At 50.5% G+C, this 26268-nt stretch overlaps 1 protein-coding gene across 1 annotated transcript; it reads right to left on the bottom strand.

Annotated features, from left to right (window-relative positions):
- Positions 1 to 21432: 21432 nt before the first annotated feature.
- On the bottom strand, positions 21433 to 25472 carry ADRA2A (adrenoceptor alpha 2A). Its single transcript, XM_002821145.6, has one exon. The coding sequence runs from the start codon at positions 24249 to 24251 to the stop codon at positions 22854 to 22856; it is 1398 nt and encodes a 465-aa protein (XP_002821191.4). The 5' UTR covers positions 24252 to 25472; the 3' UTR covers positions 21433 to 22853.
- Positions 25473 to 26268: the final 796 nt, after the last annotated feature.

The following is a 26268-nucleotide window of genomic DNA, read 5'->3' as shown; positions in this document are numbered from 1 at the left end:
TTTGGCCAAAGTTCTGGGATTTTGGGTGGGCAGAAGGCATCATCTTCCTCCTACAACTGAGGAAACAAATGGGCAGAAAAGTAGCCCGGGGGCCCATGGACCTAGAAGTGGCAGAGAAATGGCAAGGATGTCTCTTGGCAGATCCAGAACACAGACATGTCTGTGCCTTGAATTTTTAAACTATTTACATATTATTTAAGCTTCTTTGGCTGCAAGTTGAAAGAGATAACAGATGGGACCCTCTGGTAAAGAGAGAGGTGAAGATTGGGCAAGATACATAGAGCAAGATACCCAAAGGACTGTAAATCATGCTGCTATAAAGACATATGCACACGTATGTTTATTGCGGCATTATTCACAATAGCAAAGACTTGGAACCAACCCAAATGTCCAGCAATGAAAGACTGGATTAAGAAAATGCGGCACATATACACCATGGAATACTATGCAGCCATAAAAAAGGATGAGTTCATGTCCTTTGTAGGGACATGGATGAAATTGGAAATCATCATTCTCAGTAAACTATCGCAAGAACAAAAAACCAAACATCGCATATTCTCACTCATAGGTGGGAATTGAACAATGAGAACACATGGACACAGGAAGGGGAACATCACACTCTGGGGACTGTTGTGGGGTGGGGGGAGGGGGGAGGGATAGCATTGGGAGATATACCTAAAGTATAATAATAATAAATAAAATAAAATAAAATAAATAAAAATTAAAAAAAAAAAAGAAATAGTCTTGCTGCAGGGCAGGACACTGGAAATCTCATCCAGTGTGGACATTAGAACTGGAAGACATGCATGGGAGGGAGGGTCCTTCTAGACCAGGACTGAGTCCCCAACCCCCTAGAGGCTGAATCCTTAACCCCAGCCTCAGCTTCCTCCTCTATAAAATGGGAATTCTAATACTGACTTTGCAAGCTTATTGGAAGGATTAAAAACTGAGTATAGGAGGAGCCACCTAACAGGGTAGCTGGCACACAGCAGGGGCTCAGCACATGCACAGCTGGCTGTCTAGGTGGACCATCCGCCTAGACCAGTCTGCAGCAAGAAATAGTCTTGATAGTATGACTAGGGACCATACATTGAGCACTTACTACATACTTCACATCCATTATCACATTCTACCCAACTTGTGAGAGGATATCATCCCCATTTTACAGCTGAGAAAACTGAGGCTCAGAGAAGAGAAGTGACTGTGCAGATACTCACCCAGTAAATGGAAAAGCCTGATACACACTCATGTTTGTCTGAACCCCTGACCCATCACATCAGTCACTACACCACTCCAGTTGCAGCCCGGTTCTGCCCCTTCCAGCTCCATGGGGTGCTGGCCCTTTCTGTTTCCTCAATTGTAGGAGGCAGATCATGCCTTCTGCCCAACCCAACTCCCAGAACTTTGACCAAAAGAGATCAAGGTGGAAAAGCATTTTGTAAACCTGCAATGAACTGGAACTACCAAGCATCTCCCGGCCTTCCTGCTGAATCAGAGCAGATTCCTCCAACGGAGGATCTTGCCCCTCTTTTCTCCCACCACTCTACAGGGTACTGGTTCCTCCTCTTCTTCTTGGAAATGCTTCTAAAATTAACAAGATCATCGGCATCGAGCCCCAGTCATGCCAACATCAGGCGCCTGGAATCCTGAGCCCTGCAGGTCAGTCATTCTCATCGGCCGCCTTGCATGATCCAGAGCAATTACTTGCTTAAAATTCAAAGCCAGGTTGCACAGGGACCCAATGTGGGAAAATGTCATGATTTTTCCCATGTGAACAAGTGACACAAAATATGAAAATAGCAGAGGGACTCCACCCCACCGCTGATTGGTCTCGCACAGCTAAAAAGGAGAACAGGGTTTTACGATGGGACAAGATCAACAATGAATTGGCTTGTAGGGAGGAAAAGAGATGATATAATATTTTCTTGAGCTAAAGGGACTAAAAATAGTGTGAGGTTTTCCAAGTGATGGTGTTGGTGGTGCTTCAGGATGTGGCTGCCAATCGTATATTGCAACAGCTATTGGCATGTGCAGAGCCGTTCACAGGGACTGGCTGCTCACCCAGCTCCAGGAACAAGGAACAAGCAGAGGTCCACCTGTCCCCATTATTGTACCTTTGTTCCTGCAGTGCCCCTCCCTGAAATGCCCTTCCTTCAGCCCTCACTGAATCCAGACATCCCATGTCCTGAGCTCCAGCCAGCTACTCTAGGCGGCATTTCTCAAACTTTTTCCCCAAATCACTCCAACAGCAGAGAATTTGCAGGGGGCTAGGTGAAGGGTGAAATCTGAGACTTGCCTGTCAACACCAACACAAGCATTAAATTTCCTCCAAATCTCAGTTTCATCCTAAGAATTCATGAATGTCATTTACCTTAAAAAGTTTAAACTTATTTTAGTATTTAAAAATCAGTTTGTTTCCCGATATCACAGTTATATGGTTACTCAGGAGGGCTGTTTGCCTTGTGCCATCAAGAGCTTCTTGACCCAATGCTGCCAGTGTGGAGTGCCCCTCAGCGACAAAACAAAGGCCTTTGCTGAGGACCTCAGAGCTCCTATGGCCATTGAGGCAACTCATTCATTCATCCATCAATTCATTCATTTATTCATCCAGTAGGTATTTACCAAACTCCTCCTCAATGCCTACTATCAGGGATACAGCACGAAGGAGTCCAACCCTCCAGGAACCCCATCTCATGGAGGAGACAGACAAGGAGACTGTGTGTCACAGCCTGGTGACAAGTGCTCCAGCAGAGACTAATTATAGGGGCTTTGGAAACTGGGCACTGGGGCTCAGGAAAGCCTTCCTTGCAGGGAAGGTGCACGCCAGGCTACAACCCAGCCTAACAGAGAAGAGCCATGTGTCATGGGGCAAGCTGGTTAACCACTCAGTTTCTTCATCTGTAAAATGGGTATAATAGAATCATATGGTTTTCATGAGGATTAAATGTATTTAATTAAAGCAGTGAAAAGTGCTTACTATGGCACCTGATCCATACTGTGTTCAATAAATATTACCTATTGAGCTGGGACCTGAGGAATGGGTGGAATTGGGATGTGGGGGTGAAAGAGGAGAAGGAGGGAAAAAGAGAAGAGTATGTTTCAAACACAAGGAACAGCATGCTTAAGAACAAATATTCAATACATATTTCTTGAATGAATACATTCTATAAGGGAAATTAGAGTAATGCAATCTTGATAAGCCACACCCTTTGTCTATTGTTTCCTGGTGAGTGTGTGTAGGTGGCACCGAGCGGCACCTGAGCCAGGCACCCAAAGGCAAGTCCACTGCACTTTTTTAAGCAGGATGTGAACTCCTTAAGGGCAGAGATCGCATCTTTCCCCTCTTGGGATCCCACATTTCTGAGCCTGGGTGAGCTGCAGGGTCTTATTTTTTTATCTCCAAGGGTGACTCATTCACCCCTCTCCTCCCTCTTTTGGCTATTTCACCACCACTTCCATCCTGGGGAAAGGCCTTGGCCAAGATCATTGGAGACATCCAGGTGTCCCACTTCATGGAAGGACCTGAGTAATGCAGGCTGGGGGCAAACAGCCCTGGATTTGTATTCAAGTCCTAGTTCTGCCAGCAGGAGGCTCTGGGTCCTTGGCTGAGTCACCTGTGACACCAGTCCAGAGATGGTTCTCCCATGAGGAGCAGGCTTCAGAGGTTTTGATGGGAAAGGATGAGCAACCATCCCGGTTCTCCCTGGACTGAGAGGTTTTCTGGGATTTGGGACTTTCAGTGCCAAAACCAGGAAGGCCCAAGGCAAACAGAGATGAAGTGGTACCCTACAAGGTGGCCTCAGGGGAAACATCCTCACTGCCAAACTTATTTCTCCTCTCCCACATTCTGCCCCTTCAACCTCCCCAGACCTGAGTCGCAAGTCAGCACCAAATAGCATCAGAGTCCTTTAGCTTCTTCGCTGACTCATGGATCTGTGTCTTTGCAGGAGAAGGAGAGAGGACGAGGAAGAAAAAGCATCTGGCATTGCCTCCATGATGCTTCCACACTCCGGGTTGGCATCAGTCCTCTGTTTGAGGGGGAGGACAGGGCCACGTTCTCTCAGAGAGTCCATGTAGGGCCAAAACCAGCTAGCCAGGGTGCTGGCAAGGCAAGGGAATGGAGAGATTGGTCCACTCTGCTCTCAAGAGGTCAGGGTGATGGAATTTATGACCTCTGGTGGCGCTGAGCCCACCACTCCTCCCCATGAGGGCTAATTGGACTGGTCAGTCCGATGCTGACCCGCTAGGCAGAGTGTGGGCAGAAGGCTGCAGGGGGGTGCCCTCATCCAGGCCCCAACCCCACCCACACTGGGAAACCCAGGACAGTCCCCTGAGGCTGCTTTTCCGATCCCCTTGGCATGCCCGCCTCAGAGATTGCAGCAGGCTCCCCGTCATCCCATCCAAGAGACCTCTCGTGCTTTCAATTACCAATCCCCATTTACATCCTGGTTGGGGCTTGAATGCCAGGCTATATTAGGCCATGCAGAGCCAGGCCTGTTATGCTTTCTCGTTAGCCACATCACATCGTATTTTTAGGGGTGGCCAATGCCAGGATGCCAGTTTTCTTCCTGAGTTTCCTAGAACCACCTCCATAAAAATAAATAAATAAATAAAATCACACTTGAAGGTCCAAGGGCCCCTGTAGTTCCCACCACAGTCTGGAAAGGTACCCTCTGCGACCAGGGACAAAGAACTAGATAAATCTGAGGCAATGAGGGACGGTGCCTGTTTTTCCATCCCCTGCAGCTGCCTGTATCCACCACCCCAAAGCCCTGCTGAGCCTCTGGTTCCTTGTGGCCCAGTGCAAGAAAACAAAGATCCATGACTCTTGTGGGAACCAAACGCCCTTCCTTGGAGCAGCCTCTTCTGTCCCTCCCTGTCCCTCTGCGGACCCCCAGCACTTCAGTGCGGGGCTTCTGTGCTCTGTCATCCACTATGCCCATCAGCACTGTGGCAAGGAACGTTAGAGTTTGCAAAGTGCTGCCTCACCTATGGTCTCCTTAGACTTACCTTTGGAGTGGGGTGGTAGGATACCCATTTTACAGATGAAAAAGTAGAGACAGTGGAAGGGGAGATGGTGTGCTCAAGTCAGGAAGACAGTAAATAGGAGGGTCAGAGCCTCTTTGCACGGCCCCAGGGGCTCGGCTCAGGGGCCAGGCCCAGCTGCCTATACAAGTCTACACACTTGGTAACCCAGGAGGAGCTTATGTACATTTGAGTTCCTTTCCCAAAAGTACACTCCTGGAGGTGAGAAGCCCTGGAAGCACTGTGCCCTCTGTACTGCACTGCCTTCCCAGCCTCCTCATGCCCAGGACAGGCAGCTTCCGTAGGGCTGGGGACTGGGGCAGCCGAGAAGGAAGAAGTGCTCTCTGTGACTTTCCACTTGTTCTCTGCCCCCAATTTTATAGTGACTCTCTCTCTCTCTCCCTCCCTCCCTCTCTCTCTCTCTCTCTCTCTCTCTCACACACACACACACACACACACACAGAGGCACATCTGGGATCCACCAAGAGACCCCAGACCATCTCAGGTGGGGGATGGAGGGGCAGGGTCACTCCTCTAGTGAGCTGTAAGTTTCTTCCCTGGCCAACAATTGAGCATGCTGCCAATGTGCTGGGGCCTATGGTTGAGGAGGGGCTCCCACGGAGGCACAGCGGGCAAGCTGAGGCAGAGGTGGTAGGAATCAGGGCCTGCTGCTTTGAGAGCAAGGTTGGGTCTTCCTGCCTCCTTGAGATCCTGAAGATACGGCTGCAGACAGTAGAGGATCAGGGACCAACTCCAGGTCCCCTCCATGCTTCCCATCCAAGAAGAGTAAGGGCAAGTCCTTTGCCCATAGCTCTTTGGCCATTAACCCCTCTTTGTCCTTCAGACCCCATGGGGCAGGACACAGACCAGCTAACAGAACTGGCCCAAGACAAGGGCTGCCCCAGGGGAAGGACCCCACATCACCAGGGCAATGGACCTTGGTTAAATGGCCGTGGTTGCTTCCAAGTCTCTAGCTCCACCTCAGGCCATGAATCCAGGTCCATTTTCAGTTAAGCTAATGGGCCACATGAACCTTCCTTGGACAAAGAAGCAAAGTTCTAGCCTCCTTATTTCACTGGACCCCCCAATCCCTGGGCCACCCCACCCACACCTCTCCTCCCACCCCTAACTTCTGCCCTCAGGCTCTTCCCTCACGCCTACTGGCCAACCCCATCACCATGGCAGCAAAGGCCCAAGGGTCAACAAGGCCATACCAAACACCCTCAACGTGCAGGCACTGTGATAGACCTCAGGTGGGGAGCGGGATAGGCACAGTCTTGACCCACCCAGCAGTTTCAGGCTAGAGAGGGAGGAAAGGTTTACATAGACCAATAAATAAGAAATAATCAAACAATATGGCAAGACAAGGATCCAGAATACATCCCCTTTCGTGGTGTGATGAAGCAGCCCAAAAAGACTAAATGGGAAACATGGAGGAATTTGGTGAGTCAGTGACACCCCAGCTGGTTTTGGAAAGACAAAAGAAATGTGGTCCCCAACATTCCTCTCTTCCTCAAGACAGACATTCCTCATTCCTCAGATGAATGAGGAACACAGGTGTGCAGACTTCAGGGTCCACACGTTTGACCATAATGCTCCTTTATTTTTCACTGGATTCATGTACACACATAGATGATTTACAGAGATTTTTGGCATTTACAGAGTCTTGTGTCCAAATACTGTTGCAAGTTCTGAAAGCTGAACTTTTATAGAAATGTGAGGGGAATAAAGCAGAATATTTAAGTGCAGAAAGCTGGCAGCCCAAATGACCTATGCTCTCAGCTCATCTGGCTTCACTTTGCCAACTAGATCAAATAATGTCCCCAAAATGCAATGCACAAAAATACATACACATTCCAATGATGTCTAAACCCATTTCTGGAAGGTTTCACCAAGAAATAAGTCACTTGGTGGCAACAGCTCCTGTTACAGGACAGCCAGGATTTGGGCCATGCCTCTGGGACAATGACGGTGTTGTGCTATTTGCAGAGCCAGGAAATAGTTGTGAGAACAACCGTTCTGTCCTCTTTAGAAACATGCAAATGGTAAGTTGGACCCTGAGACTGGAAGCCCAGATGGTCAGAAGTCCTCTACCTCCTATCCAATAACATAAAAGAATCCCAGAAATTGATGGATAACTGAAAGTTCCTCCCACCCTCCCAAGGAGTTGTTCCAAGTAACCTTATATACTCGACCTGTTGGTCCCCATAGGACAGCATGTGGGTTATGGGTTTCTGACCTTGGTTTGATGGACTCTGGATAAGTTCAAAGAACTGTTTAAGGCAGTGTCAACATAGTTTGAATTAGAAAGTTGATCATAACACAAGGACAAAATGACACCCAACTAAAGAAGCAAAACAAAGAAACTCACTTCAAATTCACGCAATCTTTGAGCATACTGATGACTTTGACCCAAAGGTCACAGGACTGTATCTGTCGGGACTTCCTTGTTGTAAGTGACAGAAAACTCAACTCAGATTGGCTTAATTAAAAGAATGGGAATGTATTAGCTCATGAAATGTTTTAAAAGTCTAGAGATAGGTCTCACTTCACACACAACTAGATTAAGGACTCAATTGGTGTCATTAGGGCTCCATTTCTTTTCCTCTTTAAGAGCTCTTCCATCTTCCATGGTGGCCTAGGTCGTGGATGGACATGGCACATCCAGTGGGAAAAAACACTGCCTCTTTCTCAACAAATCCGTTGAAAGTCTTCTAGCATCTTATTGGCTCTGACCAATTCAGGGATGGGCTCCTGACCCATCCATTGTGGTCACAGTGGGGGATACACTGGCAGGCTACAAACCTGGGCTTAGCTCATAGAGTCACCTTGGAGCCTACCCCAAACACACTGATTGAGAGTAATACATAGATGGGAGTGAGGCTATTGCCAGAAGAGAGAATGATGGCTGGGGAGGCAAACCACAGACATTCACCACATAACAAGCGGGTTGATTTTCATGCGTGGCCTCCATCCCACACATGACCCTGATGAGCTACAGACTGAATCCAATCCCCTCAATACCATCACCATGGTTCTCTCTGCCCCAGTGAAAAGAGGTTGCTGGGAGTGCTGCAGAAAAGCAGGGAATATGCAGAAGGTACAAGAAAGTCTTCAATCCCACAAAGAGCCTGGAGCTGACACCTCACAAAGAGTGTCTTATGTCTACTGCTTCCATCAATTTTGCTCCCATCCTGCTCCCAGGCAGGGAAATGGTCCAGATCGCATCTGCAAAGCTGAGACCAGCAGAGTCTGAGTCATCCCTGCCTCATGATAGTAGCAGCCTGGGGCTGGGTCAGAGAAAATGTGCATAAGATATTCTCCATTATATTGCTGGGACAGAGAGTGAGGAATCATCACCAAATAGGTATCATCATCATCATCATCATCATTATCACTAAGAGGAGACAAAACCCAGAAGACAACAACAGCATGTGCCAAATACAAACCAAAACGATTAAGAACTGAGAGAGGAAGTGACCACATTAGTCATCAGGACAACTGAAGATTGGACAGCACAAGGCAAGTGAGTTGTGGTGAGTGATTCAGGACTAACACTGCGAACAGTGAGCACACACCAGAGCTGCTGCAGATGAGCAAGGGCAGTGATGGGGTGCCAAGACCCTGCCCGACCCAGGCCACACAACAGAGAACCCAGAAGAAGTGGCTATGAATACATGCCCAAGTGACCCTGACTTTGAGGCAGGGATCCATGGAGGTTCCATGGAGGGTGGCATGGAGGACAGGAGTCACCCAGAGAGCAAAACAAAGGCTGACCTTTGTTGCTGCACACACAAAGGATAACTAGGAATGGTACTGTGAAGCCCTGAGCCATATGAGCTTATTAGTTCTGACCCCTTTCCCCTTTCTGGTTCTTCCCTACAGATCCAGGGCCATCCTTACTTAATGAGCTGAGACCACCTTTTGTCTCCAGCCTAAAAGCTGCGACAAGAACACCTTCCTGCAATTCCACTGTCCTGAGCACTGGCAAACTCCTAGATCAGGGTTCTGTTTTCAATCCCTCTTTCTGTGTTTAAAAGCTAAGACTTTCCCCCAACTCAAAGCAATCATTGCCATATATAGAGATATAGAGAGAGAGAGAGACAGAGGAAAGGCATATGTATATGTATAGTATATGACATGTGTGCGTATCCCATACACACACACTTGTGCATGCACACACATCCACTCTTCCATATCTTCAAGATCCTGCACAAAGCTGTTCTCTCTGAGGATCCTTCCACAACCCTCCAGGCAGTGCCTATCACAGCCCTTGACAGCCTATAGGTGTGTGATGGTTACTATTAAGTGTCAACTTGATTGGATTGAAGGATGCCTAGATAGCTGGTAAAGTGTTGTTTCTGGGTGTTGTCTGTGAGCATGTTGACAGAGGAGATTGACATTTGAGTCAGTGACCTGGAAGAGGAAGACCCACCCTCAATGTGGATGGGCACTATTTAATTGTCTGTCTGCATGGCTAGAACAAAGCAGGCAGAAGGGGGAAGAGCTGGCTTGCTGGGTCTTTTGGCTTCATCTTTCTCCCACGCTGGATGCTTCCTTCTCTTCCTCTGATGCCCTTGCAAGACTGCAAGTTCTTCAGCCTTTGGACTCTTGACTTACATCAGTGATTTGCCAGGGGCGCTCAGGCCTTGGGCCACAGACTGCACTGTCAGCTTCCGTGCTTTTGAGGCTTTTGGACTGAGCCACTACTTGTTTCTTTCTTCCCCAGCTTGCAGACAGCCTATCATGAGACTTTGCCTTCTGATCATGTGAGCCAGTTCTCCCCTATACACTCCCTTTCATACAGACATATATCCTATTGGTTCTGTCCCTCTGGAGAACCCTGGCTAATACAAACTGTATCCACACAAGTCTTTGCATCCCATCTTCACTCTGTAGTGTTTCAAGCACAAAAATGCATCAGAGCCACAGGTCTTGGGAAGTCAAACACCTGCAGATCTCAGGTTTGATCTTAGCCCTTGTACCAAATCAACCACTGATAATTTAAGAGCGAGGACTTTGCCAGCCAGGAGGCAGGCTCTTCCCTGGTGGACAGCACTTCCTCTGTCCTTAAAACACAAGTACTTACATTCTCTTTCCTGCGGAACTTAACCCCTGTAAGGTGAGCAATTCCCTCTGTCTTTGTGCACATCCATGTGTGGAGCAGTGACGTTACGTGTGTGCCTTGTCACACTTGACACCATGTTCTCATCTTTGCATTCACCATTCCTGCATTAACGTGGTTCTCAATGGTCACATCTACTGACTTAGGTGTATTTCATCACATTAAGTATCATTCACTCATTCATCCACCGAATGTTTACTGGATGCCTACCATGGGTTGTAGGTGACTGAGATTCAGCAGAAAACAAAGTCCTTGGATGTGGCATCATAAACATGCAGCCACACACTACGGGAAAAGCTGTGGACTGTGCTCCCGAAGAAGTGGTAGAGCAGAGACTAAACTCTGAGTAACTTTGGCATGTCACATAGATCCACCACAAAGTCAGAATGACAATATGCAGCCGCTTGTGGGACTGCACGAGAACTCAGATATGAAGAGGGCATCGCAAACAACCCTGATGCATATGTGGTGTTATGAGAATATGCCATGTCCCTATGAGTGGACATTGGATAGTTTTCAATGCCTGCTACCATAAACAGCATTATTGTGGGCATTTTTTTTCTCTTAATATTAGTTCTTTAATGAGTGTTTTTCAAGAGTGTGACAGTGGAGAAAAATAATATTGTAAGTAATGTTATGGCTCATCTTACAATATTGCCAGATTTCTCTCCAGAAGATAAGGCCCAATTTACATATCATAGCAGGTATGTATGAACACATGTGTTTCTAGGGGGGCTATTTAAAATATTAGCACCCAACAGAGCATGAGCATGCAGCAGTCAGAACAGACACCTGCTATCAACCTCCAGCACAGCCGTGGCTTTCCTGGTCTTGCGTTCTATGATTTCTCCTTTTTACTGTGATTTTATTATTTCCTTTTTTTTTTTACTGTGAGATATCCCACAGTTGTTCTCAGGCTCATTTCTTTCATTGCTAGAAAGCTTTTCCATTAACCAAATGGAGATGCATTTATTTCCCTATGTGCTGACCATCAACATTGATATCAAACTCCTTTTATTATAAGGAATCAGTCTTAAATGTGCAGGATTGGAAATTTTTCTGAATATTTTCTACCTAATGTCTTTTCCCATTGTGTTGATTTCCTTTTTGGTGAGACTGGGTTTTTTTTCTGCTGTAAACATCTATTTTTGAATTTTTATGAATGATTATGTTCATCTTCTCTCATCACAGCCTTCATTTCTTCAATAGACATAACATATCTTCCCTCTAAACTGGAGACACTATAGAGTTTCCTTCGTGCTTTCAAAGAATTTTTCATTTTGCTACAAAAGTTATACATGATCATTACAGAAAAATGTAAGATGAAAATTTTAGGAAAAAATTGACTGCAAACACCTCACCCAAAGGTAACTACTAACAGTTTGGTGTTTCCAGTTTTTTTGTTTTTTTATTTTTCAGTTTCTATGAGATCATACTGTATTGGTTATCATCTGTCTTTTTCTCTTAAATCTGTATTATGAACAGTTTTCACATAGATTTGTTTTCTTCTTAAATACAAAAAATATTCCAGTATATAAATGAAATGAATGTTGCAGTTAATCCCCTATTATTGGTGAGAACTACTGTTTCTAATTTCTTGCCATTGCCTATAACACAGTGAGTTACTCTAGTTATTTACTTTATCTCCAACATGAAACTCAGGACAGGAATTAAATCTTTCCCATTTTGTATCCTCAGGACTTAGCATAGTGACAAATTCACAGTAAGTGCCAAATAAATAAGTAAATAATAGCTAACCATTACTGAGCAATTACTTTGCACCAGACATTGTTCTAAACACTTAACTTACATTAACTTGTTTGTTTCTTACCAAAAAAACAAACAAAAATTTTTACATTTGAGTAAACCAAAGCATAAAGCAGTAAAGAAAGTACTCCAATTAGTTCCCTTCACTTCCTCCTATTCGCTCTGCCCTTTCAGAACTTACACTGGGACAAAGACAGGGAACTCTGGCGCGGCCCTGAAGTGAAATATGGATCCACAGGCCACATTCCACAAAGCTGGGGGAGCAGGAAGCAAGTGTTGGAGATGGAATCGAAGAGTGTCCAGAGATTACACAGAGGCAGCCCTGCCTCCAGACCTACAGCTCACAGGACCAAAGCCATCTTCTATATCCAATGCTGAGTTATTACTGCAAAGTCATCACCTCGTTTAATTCTACAGCAGCCCCATGAGATAGGTAATATTTTACCCATTTTTACCTGATGCCATGGGGAAAAAACAACTTGTCCAGTGTCACATAGACTGCCAGAGTTGAGGCCAGGATGCAAACCCCTGTCCATCAGACACCAAAATCTAAGCTCTTCTTAGCCCCATGCTGGAGAGCTTTGGAGAACTCATGAGTTAGGAGTGGCTTAGATGGGGGAAACCTTTCCCCTCTAAGGGGAAAATCTGCATGTCTCAGGATTTCCTTTAGGTTTACGTCTTTTTTTCCTTCTTTCTTTCTTTCTTTTTTGAGACAGAGTCTCCCTGTATCACCCAGGCTGTAGTGCAGTGACATGATCTCTGCTCACCGCAACCTCCACCTCCTGGGTTCAAGCAATCTGCATGCCTCAGCCTCCCAAGTAGATGGGATTACAGGCATGCGCCACCATGCCCAGCTATTTTTGTATTTTTAGTAGAAACAGGGTTTCACCATGTTGGCCAGGCTGGTCTTGAACTCTCAGCCTCAAATGACCCACCCGCCTCAGCCTCCCAGAGTGCTGGGATTACAGGCATGAGCCACCACACCCGGCCCTTTTGGTTTAGGTCTGAAACTCTTTTGACCAAAAGCTCTCCAGTAGTGAGCACAGAAGAACTGAGGAAGATACCAGTCTCTGGCCCCAATCCATTTGAATGAGAAGAAAGAGTGATAAAAAGACCCTCCCTCAGAGCTTTCGAGAATGGGAGGGCAGGGGGCAGGCCCATGAGTCCTCTCAGCAGCAGCATGGTGCCCTCCACCATGTACCCCTGTTGGGCATTTGCCAGCTTTGGAGATGGAGAGCGGAACTGACAGGAAGACAGACCCAAGGATTAAGCCTCAGTATAACTGATGCCAAACCCCAGGTTCTTTCCACTATTAAAATTTAAAAGTGTGGTGGTGTAGCTTGGCTTTAAAGTGTGCGTGCGATTTTGGGAGGCAGCAGAGGGAGCACGTATGTGGCATTCCACATGCAGGAGAATCTAAGCAGAGTTATGGAGGCAGAAATGAGCATTATGTTCAGAAGATAGTTAAACCAACCTGGGGTGCAGCGAAGCAGCAAGGAGCACTAACCTGGCACCAGGAGATCTCAGTTTCAAGTCTAGAAATGCATCGTGGTCGTTACAGGTCTCGTATGGGTCTTGGAGTTCTTCCAGGCCCACCCTTTTGTGCTATTGGAGACACATGGTCTTCCATCAGGCTGGAAAAAGAGAAAGCTAAGACCTAAGAGGTCAAATCTCTGTCACAAATCACCCTAAAACACTGCCCTGCCCAGCCCACCTCAGCCCAGGGCAGTTACATGAGTAAAAGGAACCGCCCAACTCCCAAACTGGAGAAGAAAAGGTTAGCACTACTGAGCCTCTACCAGATGCCACGCATAGGCCTAAGCAACCTACCAAAACACTGCCAACTTCTTCTACAAGTTACATGTGGAGAAACTGGTGCTTAGCCATCTGTTCAAGGTTAAACCAAAGCTATGTGATGGAACCAGGATTTTAATTCAGGTCTTCCTGATTCCAAAGTTTTAGCTTTAAAGTGCCGTTCTCAGCAATACCAGCCATTCCCTCCAAGACCTGGGAATTGCACAGTGGGAAGCTGTCAGCACCTTCAGAAGGGGTGAGGTGCTACCCACGCTATTGGAACTGGGACTTCGGGGAAGGATGCCTGGCAGGCATTGCTGGCAGAGGACCCCTGCAGCCATTGCTCAGCTGGGTCTGGACAGGGAGAGAGCAGGGAGAATCAGCACATTCTCCACTCTCACTTCTGCACCCTGATCTGCTGGTGGCTGCCCTTAGGCAGAACTCAGAGAGCATAGAAGAAAGAGTAAGGGGGCGGCTTACAGGGCTCAGCCTTCCAGGGCCCAGCATGGACACGGGCAGAGACTATAGCCGGAGGTGCAAGTAGAGAATATCTAGGATAGAACCCAAAGCGCTCTCCTCAATGCCTTCACCTGGGCCACCCTCTCTGGGAGCTCCCGGGAGGGACAGCTCCATTCCAAGCAAGTGTTCAAAATGGAATGATTAGGTTTCAGGCAGACAAGCAAATGTGGAGGGTCATAGGAAAAGGCCCAGCCAAGAGCAGTGAGTTCGCTGCTGAGAGCTCCTCACCGCAGGCAAAGTAGACATCCCTGTCAAGTCACAGGTTCCCTAACTTCTTGGAAATGGATGACTTTTATCTTTGAGGGCCTGAACAGCCCGGAACAGGAGTCAGCAGCGCAAGCTCCAGATTTGGGGCTTATCAGATCTTCTGATCCCAAGCAGAATTCATGGGGTTGGCCGGGGTGAGTCCTTGCAAGCTCTCATTCACCCTTCATAATCAACTAATCTTTGGGGCATGACATGCTGGTGCTCCACAGTCTCTCCTCAAATCCTCCCTGGCCTGTTGTGTCGATAAGACAGGTGACGTTCAGAAACAAGAAGCGAGTCACACCAGGTCAGGTCCCGTGGTCTGTTAGGTCAACATACCACCATGACTGACTGAATTCACGCTCCAGGAGATGTTTGCATTTGACCATGAATAGGAAGCTCTGAGCCAAGGAGCCACTCCCTGAAGATGGAAATTCACAGAGGATAGGAGCAGTGGTGTACAGTATTTTGCAGGCAGGGGAAGCTCTAAAATCCCAACATCTGGGTCTGCACAGAGACTGGCACTGCCACTGGGTGACCCTGAGGGAGTGAGGGCTCCTGGCCTTCCCTGTGGTGTCAGCACCCTAGTCAGGCTATTAACACTCTGACTGAGTTACTGCTCCTAATACCCCTCCCTCATCAGTCTCCACCCAGCAGCCAGAATGATTGTTCTGAACCAAAAAAAATCTATCTGATCATGTCCCTCCCCTGCCTAAAAAACCTCTCATGGCTCCCCACGCCCTTAAGATAAAATCCTTTACCTGCAGCTGCGTGATCTGGACTATCTTCCTCCAGCCTCGCCACTTTCACATCTCATGGTCCTATTAAAGCAGACTTCATAAGTTGCTTGAGCATGCAATGCCCCCCACCCCTGGCACTCCCAGTCCCTTTGCTGGACCTATTCCTGACCATCTCTCATCTCTCATTTGGCTGTGCACTTCTCTGGGCTCCCTCCCCAGTGCCTTCACCTGGGCCAGCTTTCCCCACCCACCCTGGCACCTGCATCACCAGGCTTACCACTTGCTGGAGCCCACAAAGGAAGAAGCTTCCACCACAAAAGAAGCTCTTCCCCCAACAAAAGAAGAAGTTCTCCCCCCGACAAAATAAAAAGCTCTCCCCCAACAAAAGAAGAAGCTCTTCCCCCACAAAAGAAGCTCTCCTCAAACAAAAGAAGCTCTCCCCCAACACAAGAGGAAGCTGTCCCCCAATAAACGAAGAAGCTCTGTGAGGTAAAGATCCTAATTAATTTGTTCCCCACTCTACCCCAACACCTAGTACAAACAGAGTGATGTTAGTGACATTAGCTTGGGGCAGCTCCAAAACATAGTTGAATGAATAAAGGAAGGAAGGACTCTATCATTCATTCATTAAATGTCTCCTTGTCTCCTCTAGGGCTAGGGCATAAAAAATAATCCCCTAAGTGTGTCCAGGGAGCATGCTGAGAACAGAGCAGCAGACTCCCCAGTGCAACCAGGGGACAGGTGAGGACATCAGCCTGGGCCAGTCCTCATCTCCCCTCACCCGGGCCCCAGTCTCAGTGGCCATCACTGCTGGGCAGCTCTGAGCTGTGTCTGAGCCTCAGACATGGGATGGGGATTACCCAGAGAACTGTGGCCAAGAGCCAGCCACATGGGTCCCTGGGGCTCTCTCTCTCTCACCTGACCAGGTGGCAGGGAAGACAGGGAAGAGGAGTGTGAGAGTGTGTGTGTGTGTGTGTGTGTGTGTGTGTGTGTGTGTGTGTGTGTGTGTGTGTGTGTGTGCATGCACACACACATAATAACCCCACACACAGCCTTGCATCTGCATAGTCAGAGAGGAAGGAGAGCCTGTGCTTTTCTTCTACAGATGCCCAGTAACCCAAGCAGCTGGCCCTTGGACAAACTGCAGAAAGCAGGCAGCTGGCCTCCCTCCAGCCTGTTCCCCAAAGTGCTGTTACTCTGCCTTTCTCAGGCTTTAGGTTCTATACTAGATATTCTCTACTTGCACCTCCGGCTATAGTCTCTGCCCTTGTCCATGCTGGGCCCTGGAAGGCTGAGCCCTGTGAGCCACCCCCTTACTCTTTCTTCTGTGCTGAGTTCTGCCTAAGGGCAGCCACCAGCAGATCAGGGTGCAGGAGTGAGAGTGGAGAATGTGCTGATTCTCCCTGCTCTCTCCCTGTCCAGACCCAGCTGAGCAATGGCTGCAGGGGTCCTCTGCCAGCAGTGCCTGCCAGGCATCCTTCCCCGAAGTCCCAGTTCCAATAGTGTGGGTAGCACCTCACCCCTTCTGAAGGTGCTGACAGCTTCCCACTGTGTATGTCCCAGGGTACTTCCCTGGCCCTTGCAAGTTTCTCTTAACCCTGCCTGTACCTTGCAAACAGTCCATTTTCAATTCCCCTTCTTTCATCCCTTCACAGGGTGCCATCTTGTTTTTCTCAGGTATAGATTTTAAAGAGGTCTCAAGTCCTGGGGACAACATTAACAGCCTCTCACTCTTGCCTCCCATCCCCTCCAGAATTCTCTGTAGTCAGATAAACTGCTCCTTCCACAAAGAACAGGACAGCCTGGAGGCTACAGAATAAGCCTGCCAGAGAAGCAGTGTTGGCTGCCCCAGAATGCGCACATTGCATCATCCCATCCTCCTCCTAGATTGGTTCCATTGCCCTAGAAGGGGAGTGGCATTCCACCTCGGGGGAGCAGACTCGCAGGCAGGGAGGGGCCAACTGACATGACAACCAGTGAGATGCACCACATTCCCCTTTAATTCCCTTTGTGACCTCTTCCGCTGGTGTGTACATGTATACCCTCAACTGCCCAGATGCTTCCACACCAGGCCCAGGTGAGCAAAGTGGTCCTCAGTGTCCATTTGTGCCTGTTTACATACACAGAGATACATACACACACACACACCCATACACACTCACATGTTACACACACATACACATAGGCTTAGCCTATGTTTGGAAAACACACCAAACCCTCACTTCTACCCCAGCCTCAATAAGGCCAATGGCCCTTAGTGCCAGCTCTCCCTATAGAGGGCACATGGCTTGGCCCTGCCCAGTGTGCCTCACCTATGGCCTGGACAGAAGGAGAGAGCAGACCCGGCATTTCATAGAATTATAAAATGGATCAGCAGAAAAGCCCCGTGAGATCCCTTAACCCAGTATTACCCAACAAGTGTTCCAGCAAACATGATTCACTGAGATGCTCTGTAAAAAAAAAAAAAAAAAATGAAATTCCACAGTCCAGGGAGTTTGGGAAACAGCACACCACGTCATCCTCTCTCAGACAATCGTAAATCACATAGGCACATCAAAGGCTCTAAGAGATTCTGAAGGAGAGGTACCTATTAAAGACTGCTTACCCCAGCATTTCACCAGATAGGTGGCAGACGGGGAAGAGATGATATGTAGGTGATAGACAGTAGAGACAGATAGAATGATAATGTCAATAGATAATGTAGATAATATAGATTTTGTAGTTGAATTAACTGCACAGAATACACTTTTAAATAATATTAGACCAACCACTTGCATTTCATAAATGGAGAAGCAGGGACTCAGAGAGGGATTTGCTCAAGACCACATCGCTGGTAAAAGACAAAACTGGGCCTAGAACCCAGGCCTCCTAATCCTCAGTCTAGGCTCTTTCCAACAGACCCTGTTCTCTTTTTTTGTATTTAACTAACTCTAAGCCCCAGGATTTCTGGTAATCAAATAGATGAATCCTATTTCCAAAACAAATCCGAGTGTTAGTGATTTTGCTCTGTGACTTAACTCGGCCTCCCTCTTGAGCGTGCCCTCTGCTGAGGAAGATGCCCCTTCATGCACCCCAGACTCTCAGGCCCACTGTGAGGGGTGGCAGGACCCAGGGCCGAGGCCCAAGGGCCAGCCTGGCACTGGGCTCTGGACCTGGGTACCTGGATCCTATTATGCTACGGAGTCAAGGAGGTAGACTTCCTTACAGGTGTCCCCAAATGGGGACAGGACCTTGTCATGCCATCCCCAAGGATGAGGTTGGATGAAAGCTGAGGTCTGACCTGGGCCTAGGTGCCACTGCCCAGGCCTGGCACTGGTCCCACAGGACTCAGCTGCTAGAACCAGAGCTTCCTTTGCGGGCCTAGACTTCTCAGAGTGTGGACATCCCAACACCCACATTCTATGCCCTGAGCTCCCAGCCACAGCCACCTCTCCCCCACTGCTCACTCACAGTACAGATGCCATTACCCTTGGTGGGCACACAGCATCCTCTCCCCCATTGCCACACTGTCACTGTGTGTGGCTAATTAGTGCTTTTCACAGGCACATCCTGTCTCCCCATGTAGCTCCAAAGCTTCCAGAGGGCAGAGGCAGGCCCTAATCTCACTCCACAGGGACAAGTGGTGAGCTTTGCACAGTGCGTGCAGGGAAGGAAGAGAACTGCCTTGCAATGCCTAGGATGGTCCTTGACACAAAGCAGGCACAGGGGGTCCTCTGGGGTTGATTAGCAACTCACCACATCCCAAAACAAAATAGAATTCATGTTGGGTGTATATGGCATCAGACGGAGAGTCACAGGGAAGAGTGGGCTCAAGGGCTCCTGGAATGCTACGTAACCAACAGCTTTTCTAGGTCTCAGGTCCCTTGATCTGCTGGTACAAGGTAGGAGTTAAGGATTGATGAGGATGCTTCTGGCTCTAAATCTCTGATTTGATTATAGACTCATAGACAGGGGAAAGCCCAAGCCACGTTTTCATCATTCTCTCCCCCAGCCTTTTAGCATAGAAGAAATTGAACAAAGCCTTGGAGAGGAAGAGATTGTGCTTGTGCCCAGGCTCAAACGAAGGCAGTACCCTTCCCTCAACCCAGCGCACTTACACGAGTAAATCTAGCAAGATACACTTCAGACCCAAAAGCCAATGGCTTTCGATATCCCAACCAAAGTTACATAAAACAGGAGATTCAGCCACAAAGACAGACCCTCTTGGCCCAGATACTCAGGAACAGATACTATGCACAGGAAAATGTGGGGTTAGCTCTTTAAGCCAAGATCCCTGTGGGAGCCATTTCACCTCAATTTCCCTCCCCACCCCACACCTTGGCAGACTGTTGCTTGAGCCCTTTGCAAATGAATAAACAGTGATTCCTACTGTGAACTCAGAAACCCACCCATGCCTGGGCTCCAGCCCTCTCTCCCCTACTTTCTGCAACCTCCATCCACCTCTGAGGCTTCTCTGCTTCTGTATCGAGGAGGAGGGAGCATGACACCAGAGGCCCCTCCGTGTAGCACCTCAGCCCATGCTTCTTCCCCCTCGGGGGGTGGAGGCAAGGCAAACACTTCCCTGGCAGACAGGACAGAGCTGAGAGTCAACAGCAAGCAGTGTTTGTATCTGTTCCTGTGGCTAGGACACACAGCCTGGGTCCTGGGGGCTTGCCAGGCAGGCTATTGTCTGGCACTGTTTGCCTTGGGGGCAATGGGTGCACTGGAGTGAGGAGGGAGAGGAGAGGCTGGGGTGAGGGTGGGATAGGGAGCAGGCCACAGAACCAGACCAGGGAGCCAGCCTTGGCACCACAGGCCAGGAGGCTGGTTTGTGAAGCCTCTGAGCCAGGGTCACTGGAGCCCAGCACCTGGCCATCCTCCTGTCTGCCGGCTCAGAGGATCCAGGTGATGGCAGGAACTCCTCACCCCCTCAGAGCCATGGTCTTCCATCTCCCAGGCCCCTCAGTGCCCAGATCGTTTCTCAGGGCTCTCCACCCTCCCACCGCTGCATACACAGACACCCTCTCCCGCATCAGAGAAGCAAAGGAAGATGAGGAGATGCTGCATGTATGGCCCAGAGGGTGCAGAGGACCTGCTTCTGGGGGGTGTCCAAAGCTGGTCCACACATATTACAGGTGGCTGGGCTCACAAAAGCTGGCCTCCTGCAAAACCACAACCTGACGCTTGTGTTTGCCCCTCAAACCCCCCTCCTCCATGAGTGGCTATTCATCAGTACTGCATCTGACTACACGCACAGAGCTATTACACATCTCTCAACTGCTTCCTAACCCAGGCAGCCCGGAGCCAGAGCCCTGTCACCTAGCGCCTTGGGATCCTGAGCAAGTCGCTTCCTCTTGAATCTGCATTTGTCCTCTCATGTGTTAGATGAGGGGTTGGACTCCTGGATCACTAAGGCCCCTTCCAGCTTCAAAGTGCCATAACCATAGTGTGAGGACCATAAGCCCTCCTAGACAGCAGAGCAGACTTTGATATTACAGCAATGCAACAAGAAGGATGTGTGCCTTCTGGCCAGAGACAATTCAAACCACCAACTAATACATGGTTCTATTCAGGTTTTAGAACATACTTTGTGCATAACCACACTACGGAGTATATGCTACATGTCACATATTGTCATGCTTTAGGGTGTGATATACATTTTGGAGTATATTCCACACTTGGTGCATATACCACACTTTGGAGTAGATACACACTTTGAGGTATATAGACACATTAGGTCATATAGACACCGGGGTATGTATACACCTTGTGTATATTAAATACTGGGATATATCTCACACCTGGTGTAGATGGCACACTGCATAGACACCTCTCCACTGGGAGTGTTCTGAGAAGGGCTAATGCCAAAACTCTGGAAAGTTTCTGGGGTTAAGAGTGCAGGCCCTAGAACCAGATAAAGCTGGGTACAATGCATTTCCACCACTTGTTAACCTTGAGCAAGTCACTTGCTCTGAGACTCAGTTTCTTCACCTGTAAAACGGGGATAGTAATAGAACTTACCTCATAGGGTTCCTGAGAAAAGTAAATGAGGCAATGCCTACAACCAGTTCACCACAGTGTCTAGCATGTCAGAAACACTTAGTAAATGGTAGCTTTGTTATTGATGGAACGTTTAAAAAATTTTTATAATGTATATTTTTTATTTTTAAAAAATCCATAAAATCAGATGTTCCCAGAGTCTTAAAGCTTTTGAAAACTCAGATAACAGACAAGAGGACCACTCCATTCATATTTATTTCACATTTGATCTGTAAACTTTTTTATTTAAAAAAAATCCACTGTCATTAGCAACATGTGCTGACATTAGTTTTTCTTTAGTGAAATAAGAGAGCAGGCCTTAAATTGTCTCTGTCTAAAACATGTAGAAACGCAGATGTAAACACAAGGTCTCCGCCCTCCTCCCCTGATTTTGGCAGTTCATTAATGACATGATCTCAACCAGAAAAGCAGGGAGGGGGGAAAGGACAACATTTTGATACCTAACAGCTCTTGGGGAAGGAACTGTACAGTTTGGCAGGCCCATTTGTCTTTTCAAACTGTTTACCTTGGGCAAATTGTATCAGGTTTGCTTCTTCCACATAATTTCCACTCCTTGGTGTCTAAAAACAGCAGCTAAAAGATTTCCCCATAGTCAGCACTTTCGGGGCAGGAGGGGCACACAGACATACGAGATAGAAACATACATATTCTTCTTCAAGCAGTGGCCCTGGAGGGAGAGAGGGAACACTGGAAAGAGAGGTTTTAAAGTGAGTTACTGGGGCAAACAGTGCATCAGAGAATAATGGCTTTATACACAGGGCTGATGTGAGGCAGAAAGGCTCATTTACTTATGTCTTGATCCATCATCGTAATATTTACATAGGAAAAGGCAATTATGCTATTAGGCACAGGAAACAAATGGACAGAAATCTTTTCCCTGTCAGGAAATCTCAAAGCAGGTCCGTGTGGAAGGGACAGTCACCAGTTGCTGGTGAAAAGGACGACATAGAGGGACTTCATAACACCAGAAAGGGCTTGCATTGCAAAGGGGCTTGGCCTGAACCAGACAGCTGTGTCTGCCTGGAAGGCATCTCTCCCAAGGCCAGGATTTCAACATCAAAACCAAGGCCAAGAGATATGGGGTCCCCATGTGTGCTATCAAAAATAGTGTATATTTACAGTGGGGGGTGGGGAGGGCAGGCAGGGCTGCCCTTAGCATTTTTCTTTAAATAGAGAGAGAGAGAGAGTTGGGAATGGAAGGGGAATTAGCCAGGGCTAGGTAGCCCCCATCCATTAACCTTTTGTGAGCCATGCCCTTGTAGTCCAGTGCTTGCTCTGAAGAGCTGTGAGGGTTGTACCAGGCGAAGAGGGTGAAAATACCTTTAGGAAGCAATACTGATTAGGGGTGGCCCACTAGGAAGATGGCTCCAGGTCAAGAGCGGCCAAACCAACAACTGGGGATGTGTGGGCCTGGCAGCAAGAACGCTTCCCTTGTAGGAGCAGCAGACGCCCGCCCGCAGGAGGCTGCAGAGCCACCCCAGACGAGGAAACGCAGAGCAGGCAGCGCCCGGGTTTCTGAGTGCCCTGGGGCTGAGCACCCCTCGATGTCCCCCGCTGCCTGCAGTCAGCGTGAGTCTACGCGGGCGCCAGGGGAAAGCTCACACGATCCGCTTCCTGTCCCCCCGACAGAGGATCTTCTTGAAGGCGCGGCGGAAATCGTGGTTGAAGATGGTGTAGATGACCGGGTTCAGCGAGCTGTTGCAGTAGCCGAACCAGAAGAAGAATTTGAAGAGCGTGCGTGGCACGGAGCACCCGACGGCCGTGAGCGTGTAGGTGAAGAAGAAGGGGAACCAGCACACCACGAACACTCCGATGACCACGGCCAGCACGAACGTGAAGCGCTTCTCGCGGTTCTGCCGCCCGCGCCAGCGCGACGCCTTGGCTGCCCCGACGCGCTCCTCCCCCGGCCCTGCAGCCGGCGTCCCGATCCCCGTCGCCCCCGGCCCGCGCCGCGGCAGGCTGTCCCCCGGCTTCACCTGGCTCGCCCGGGCCTTGCCCTTGCCCCGGGGACCGCGCTCGGGTCTGCGGGGCCCTGGAGGCCGCTCAGCGTGGTCGGACGACGAGCTCTCCTCCAGGTCCAGCGCGTCGGCGTCGCGCGGCCCGGCCGGCGCGGGCTCGCCAGGGGCGCCGTTGAGCTGGGTGGGCAGCGGTTCGGCCTCTGCGCTCCCCGGGCCAGCGCTGCGCTCGGGGACCAGACCGTTGGGCCTGCGCTCGGCGCCCCCCGGCGGCGCGGCGACGGCGTCCGGACCCCGGCGGCTGGGTGGCACGCGGGTGCGACGCTTGGCGATCTGGTAGATGCGCACGTAGACCAGGATCATGATGAGGCAGGGAGCGAAGAAGGAGCCGATGCACGACGAGATGACGTACCACTTCTGGTCGTTGATCTCGCAGCGCGGCTCGGCCGGCTGCGGGCCGCCGCCGCCGCCCTTCTTCTCGATGGAGATGAGCGGCGGGAAGGAGATAACGGCCGAGATGACCCACACGGTGATGATGATGGCCTTGATGCGGCGCGGCGTGCGCTTCAGGTTGTACTCGATGGCCTGTGTGATGGACCAGTAGCGGTCCAGGCTGATGGCGCACAAGTGCACGATGGACGACGTGCAGAAGAGCACGTCGAGCGCCAGGTAGATCTCGCACCACGCCTTGCCGAAGTACCAGTAGCCCATGACCTCGTTGGCCAGCGAGAAAGGGATGACGAGCGTGGCCACCAGGATGTCGGCTGAGGCCAAAGACACCAGGAAGAGGTTTTGGGGCGCCTTGAGCGCGCGGCTCGTGAACACGGCAATGATGACGAGCACGTTGCCGAACACGGTGAGCAGCATGAGCAGACCAGCCAGGCTCACCAGCGTCAGCGTCACCTGCAGGGAGTAAGGGGTGGCCCGGGCGCCGCCCCCCGGCGCCTCGGTCCCGTTCCAGCTCGCGTTGCCCGCGTCCGGCTGCAGGGAGCCCATGGGCGCAAAGCTGCCCTCGGCCAACGGCTGCTCCTGGCGGAACATGAACGCAGGCGCCCGCTGGCCTGGGCCTGCTGCCAGCTGCCTTCCGGCCCGGCGCCCGTGGGTCCTCCTCTTCCTCCGGCGCCCCGCTCGCCTGGCTGCGGCTCACATATGGAGGGGGCCGCAGGGAGGCCGGGCCCGAACTGGGGGACCGCTAGCGGCCCATGGCCCAGGTCCCGCGAACTGCGCCTGGCTCGCGCTTCAGACGCTCTCGGTGGGCGCCTTCTTGCTCCGAGCTCCTAATACAGCCAAGTTTTATTTCTAAGCGGCGGGAGAGAGTAGGGAGAGCCGATGGGTAAAGAGAGATTTATTCTTCAAGAAGGGAGAACAAAAATCATCGGTGGCCTGATAACTTGGAAGGATGACAGAAAATTAAATATATATATACATATCAATATCTATATCTTGAATCTTGAGCCTGAGCGAAAGCAAGAGGTCTTACCGTGTGCGGGGCCCGCCCCCACCCCGGGAGGCAGCCGAGGGGTGCTGATGCGAGCTCGGGGTCCTATGTCTGTCGCCTTATATCCCCGAAGCGATTACCGACTCTCTGGCTTCCCCCAGACGCTGCGGTTCTGGCCTGGCCCGGCCCGGCCCAGGGCTGGGGCGCGGACTCTGCCGCCTCTCGGAGCGCCGCGAGACTTCCAAAGTTGTGCGCCCTGCTGGGGCTGGGGCGCACTGTGCGGAGCTCGGGGGCGGCGGCGGCGGCGGGGTGAGGAGTGTGGGGGCCGCATGAAGGCACCCCCGTCCTCAGGCGGGCCGGGGCAGGTGAACGATCAGCTCTCCAGGAGCCGCGACGGAGGCAGGGGTTCTCCTGGGCGTCCGCCCGGTAGGCGCGGAGCGCTGCTGGATGGGCCGGGGTCCGACGACAGCGCGAGTTGGGGCAGGAGCGCAAGGCGGGGAAGAAGGCGCTGGAGTGGCCGGGCGGCGGCACGCCGGCTGCTAGGCTTCTGCACGGAGCCGGAGCTGCTGCTGCTCCCCTGCGCTCACGGTGGACTCGTTTTATAGCCCCAGGATCAAGCCCGCGTTGCTGAGCAGCCCGCGTCAGCCCCCACGTGGGAAGCCGACCCTCCCCCGCCCCTCGCACCACCCCTCCGCCAGTCTAGCGCCCGCGCCCAGCGCTGGACCTCGGGGAGCGTTGCCTTCAGGCGGGACGAGCCCTTTGGAGAGGCGGGTACCTTGAGCTAGAGGCTTAAAGAGGGAGCCCGGGCGTGGGGGGTAGGGGAGGAGCGGCCCCTGCTGGGAGTTGGCCATGCAGCTCCGGGCCGGCGGAGCAGAACGCAACGGGCACCCGTGAGTGCCCCCAAGGAGCTGGATCTTGGGAGAAAAGGGAAGAAAAAATGGAAGGGAATCCCCGCCCAAATCGAGGGAAGTAACCTCCGGTGTGAGTTACATCTGGAGCAGCCCAGCTCCGGGCCAGAGCCGACCCGGTCCGCAGGTGCTCCTGGCGCCTGGGGAGAAAGGGATCCTGGAGAGGGAGGAAGGCGCGGGTTCGGATGGAACCCCTGGGGCGGAATGGACAGCACCCACGGGGAAGTGGCACAAGCCAGAGTTCAGACCTCCGCTTAGGGAAGAAGCGGCTACGTGTCCTCTCAGCCGCGAAGCTGTCTGCGGGAAACGCAAGACCCGGGGTCTGGACCGCGCCCCCTTAGGCCGAGGTGGGGAGGGGTCCAGGAGCCGAGCGCCAGGGCAAAGCGAGGACGCACTGACACCTGCTGGCCGCTCGTGGTCACGGCTGAGAAGCGACCCGCTGACGCCAGGCGCCTCCTCCCGTCTCTTAGGTCTTCTGCCAACAGAGCCTTCTCCTATCTCAGAACAAATTGGTTTTTAAGCTCAGGAAAGGAGAACCCAGATTTTGAATTGCACCCTGCCGTGTTGCAGAAATCTTCCTAAAGCAGATACTCGTGTGTCTACCCCCGGCGGGAGTGGGGGTTTGTCTAATAAAGTCACATCAGGAAGGGCTCAGCAGGCACCGCCGGCCAGAACGGGCATCCCACTCTGGACCCGCACAGCCCACCCTTCC

Source organism: Pongo abelii, chromosome 8 (assembly GCF_028885655.2).
Source record: "Pongo abelii isolate AG06213 chromosome 8, NHGRI_mPonAbe1-v2.0_pri, whole genome shotgun sequence".
In the NCBI taxonomy this organism is placed as follows: Eukaryota; Metazoa; Chordata; class Mammalia; order Primates; family Hominidae; genus Pongo; species Pongo abelii.
Note: the sequence above shows the minus strand (reverse complement) of the source record. Positions and strands in the feature narration are given on the sequence as shown.

Bases quoted from the DNA above. Each gene is read 5' to 3' on its own strand.
- ADRA2A (XM_002821145.6), bottom strand. From the start codon at position 24,251: ATGTTCCGCCAGGAGCAGCCGTTGGCCGAGGGCAGCTTTGCGCCCATG.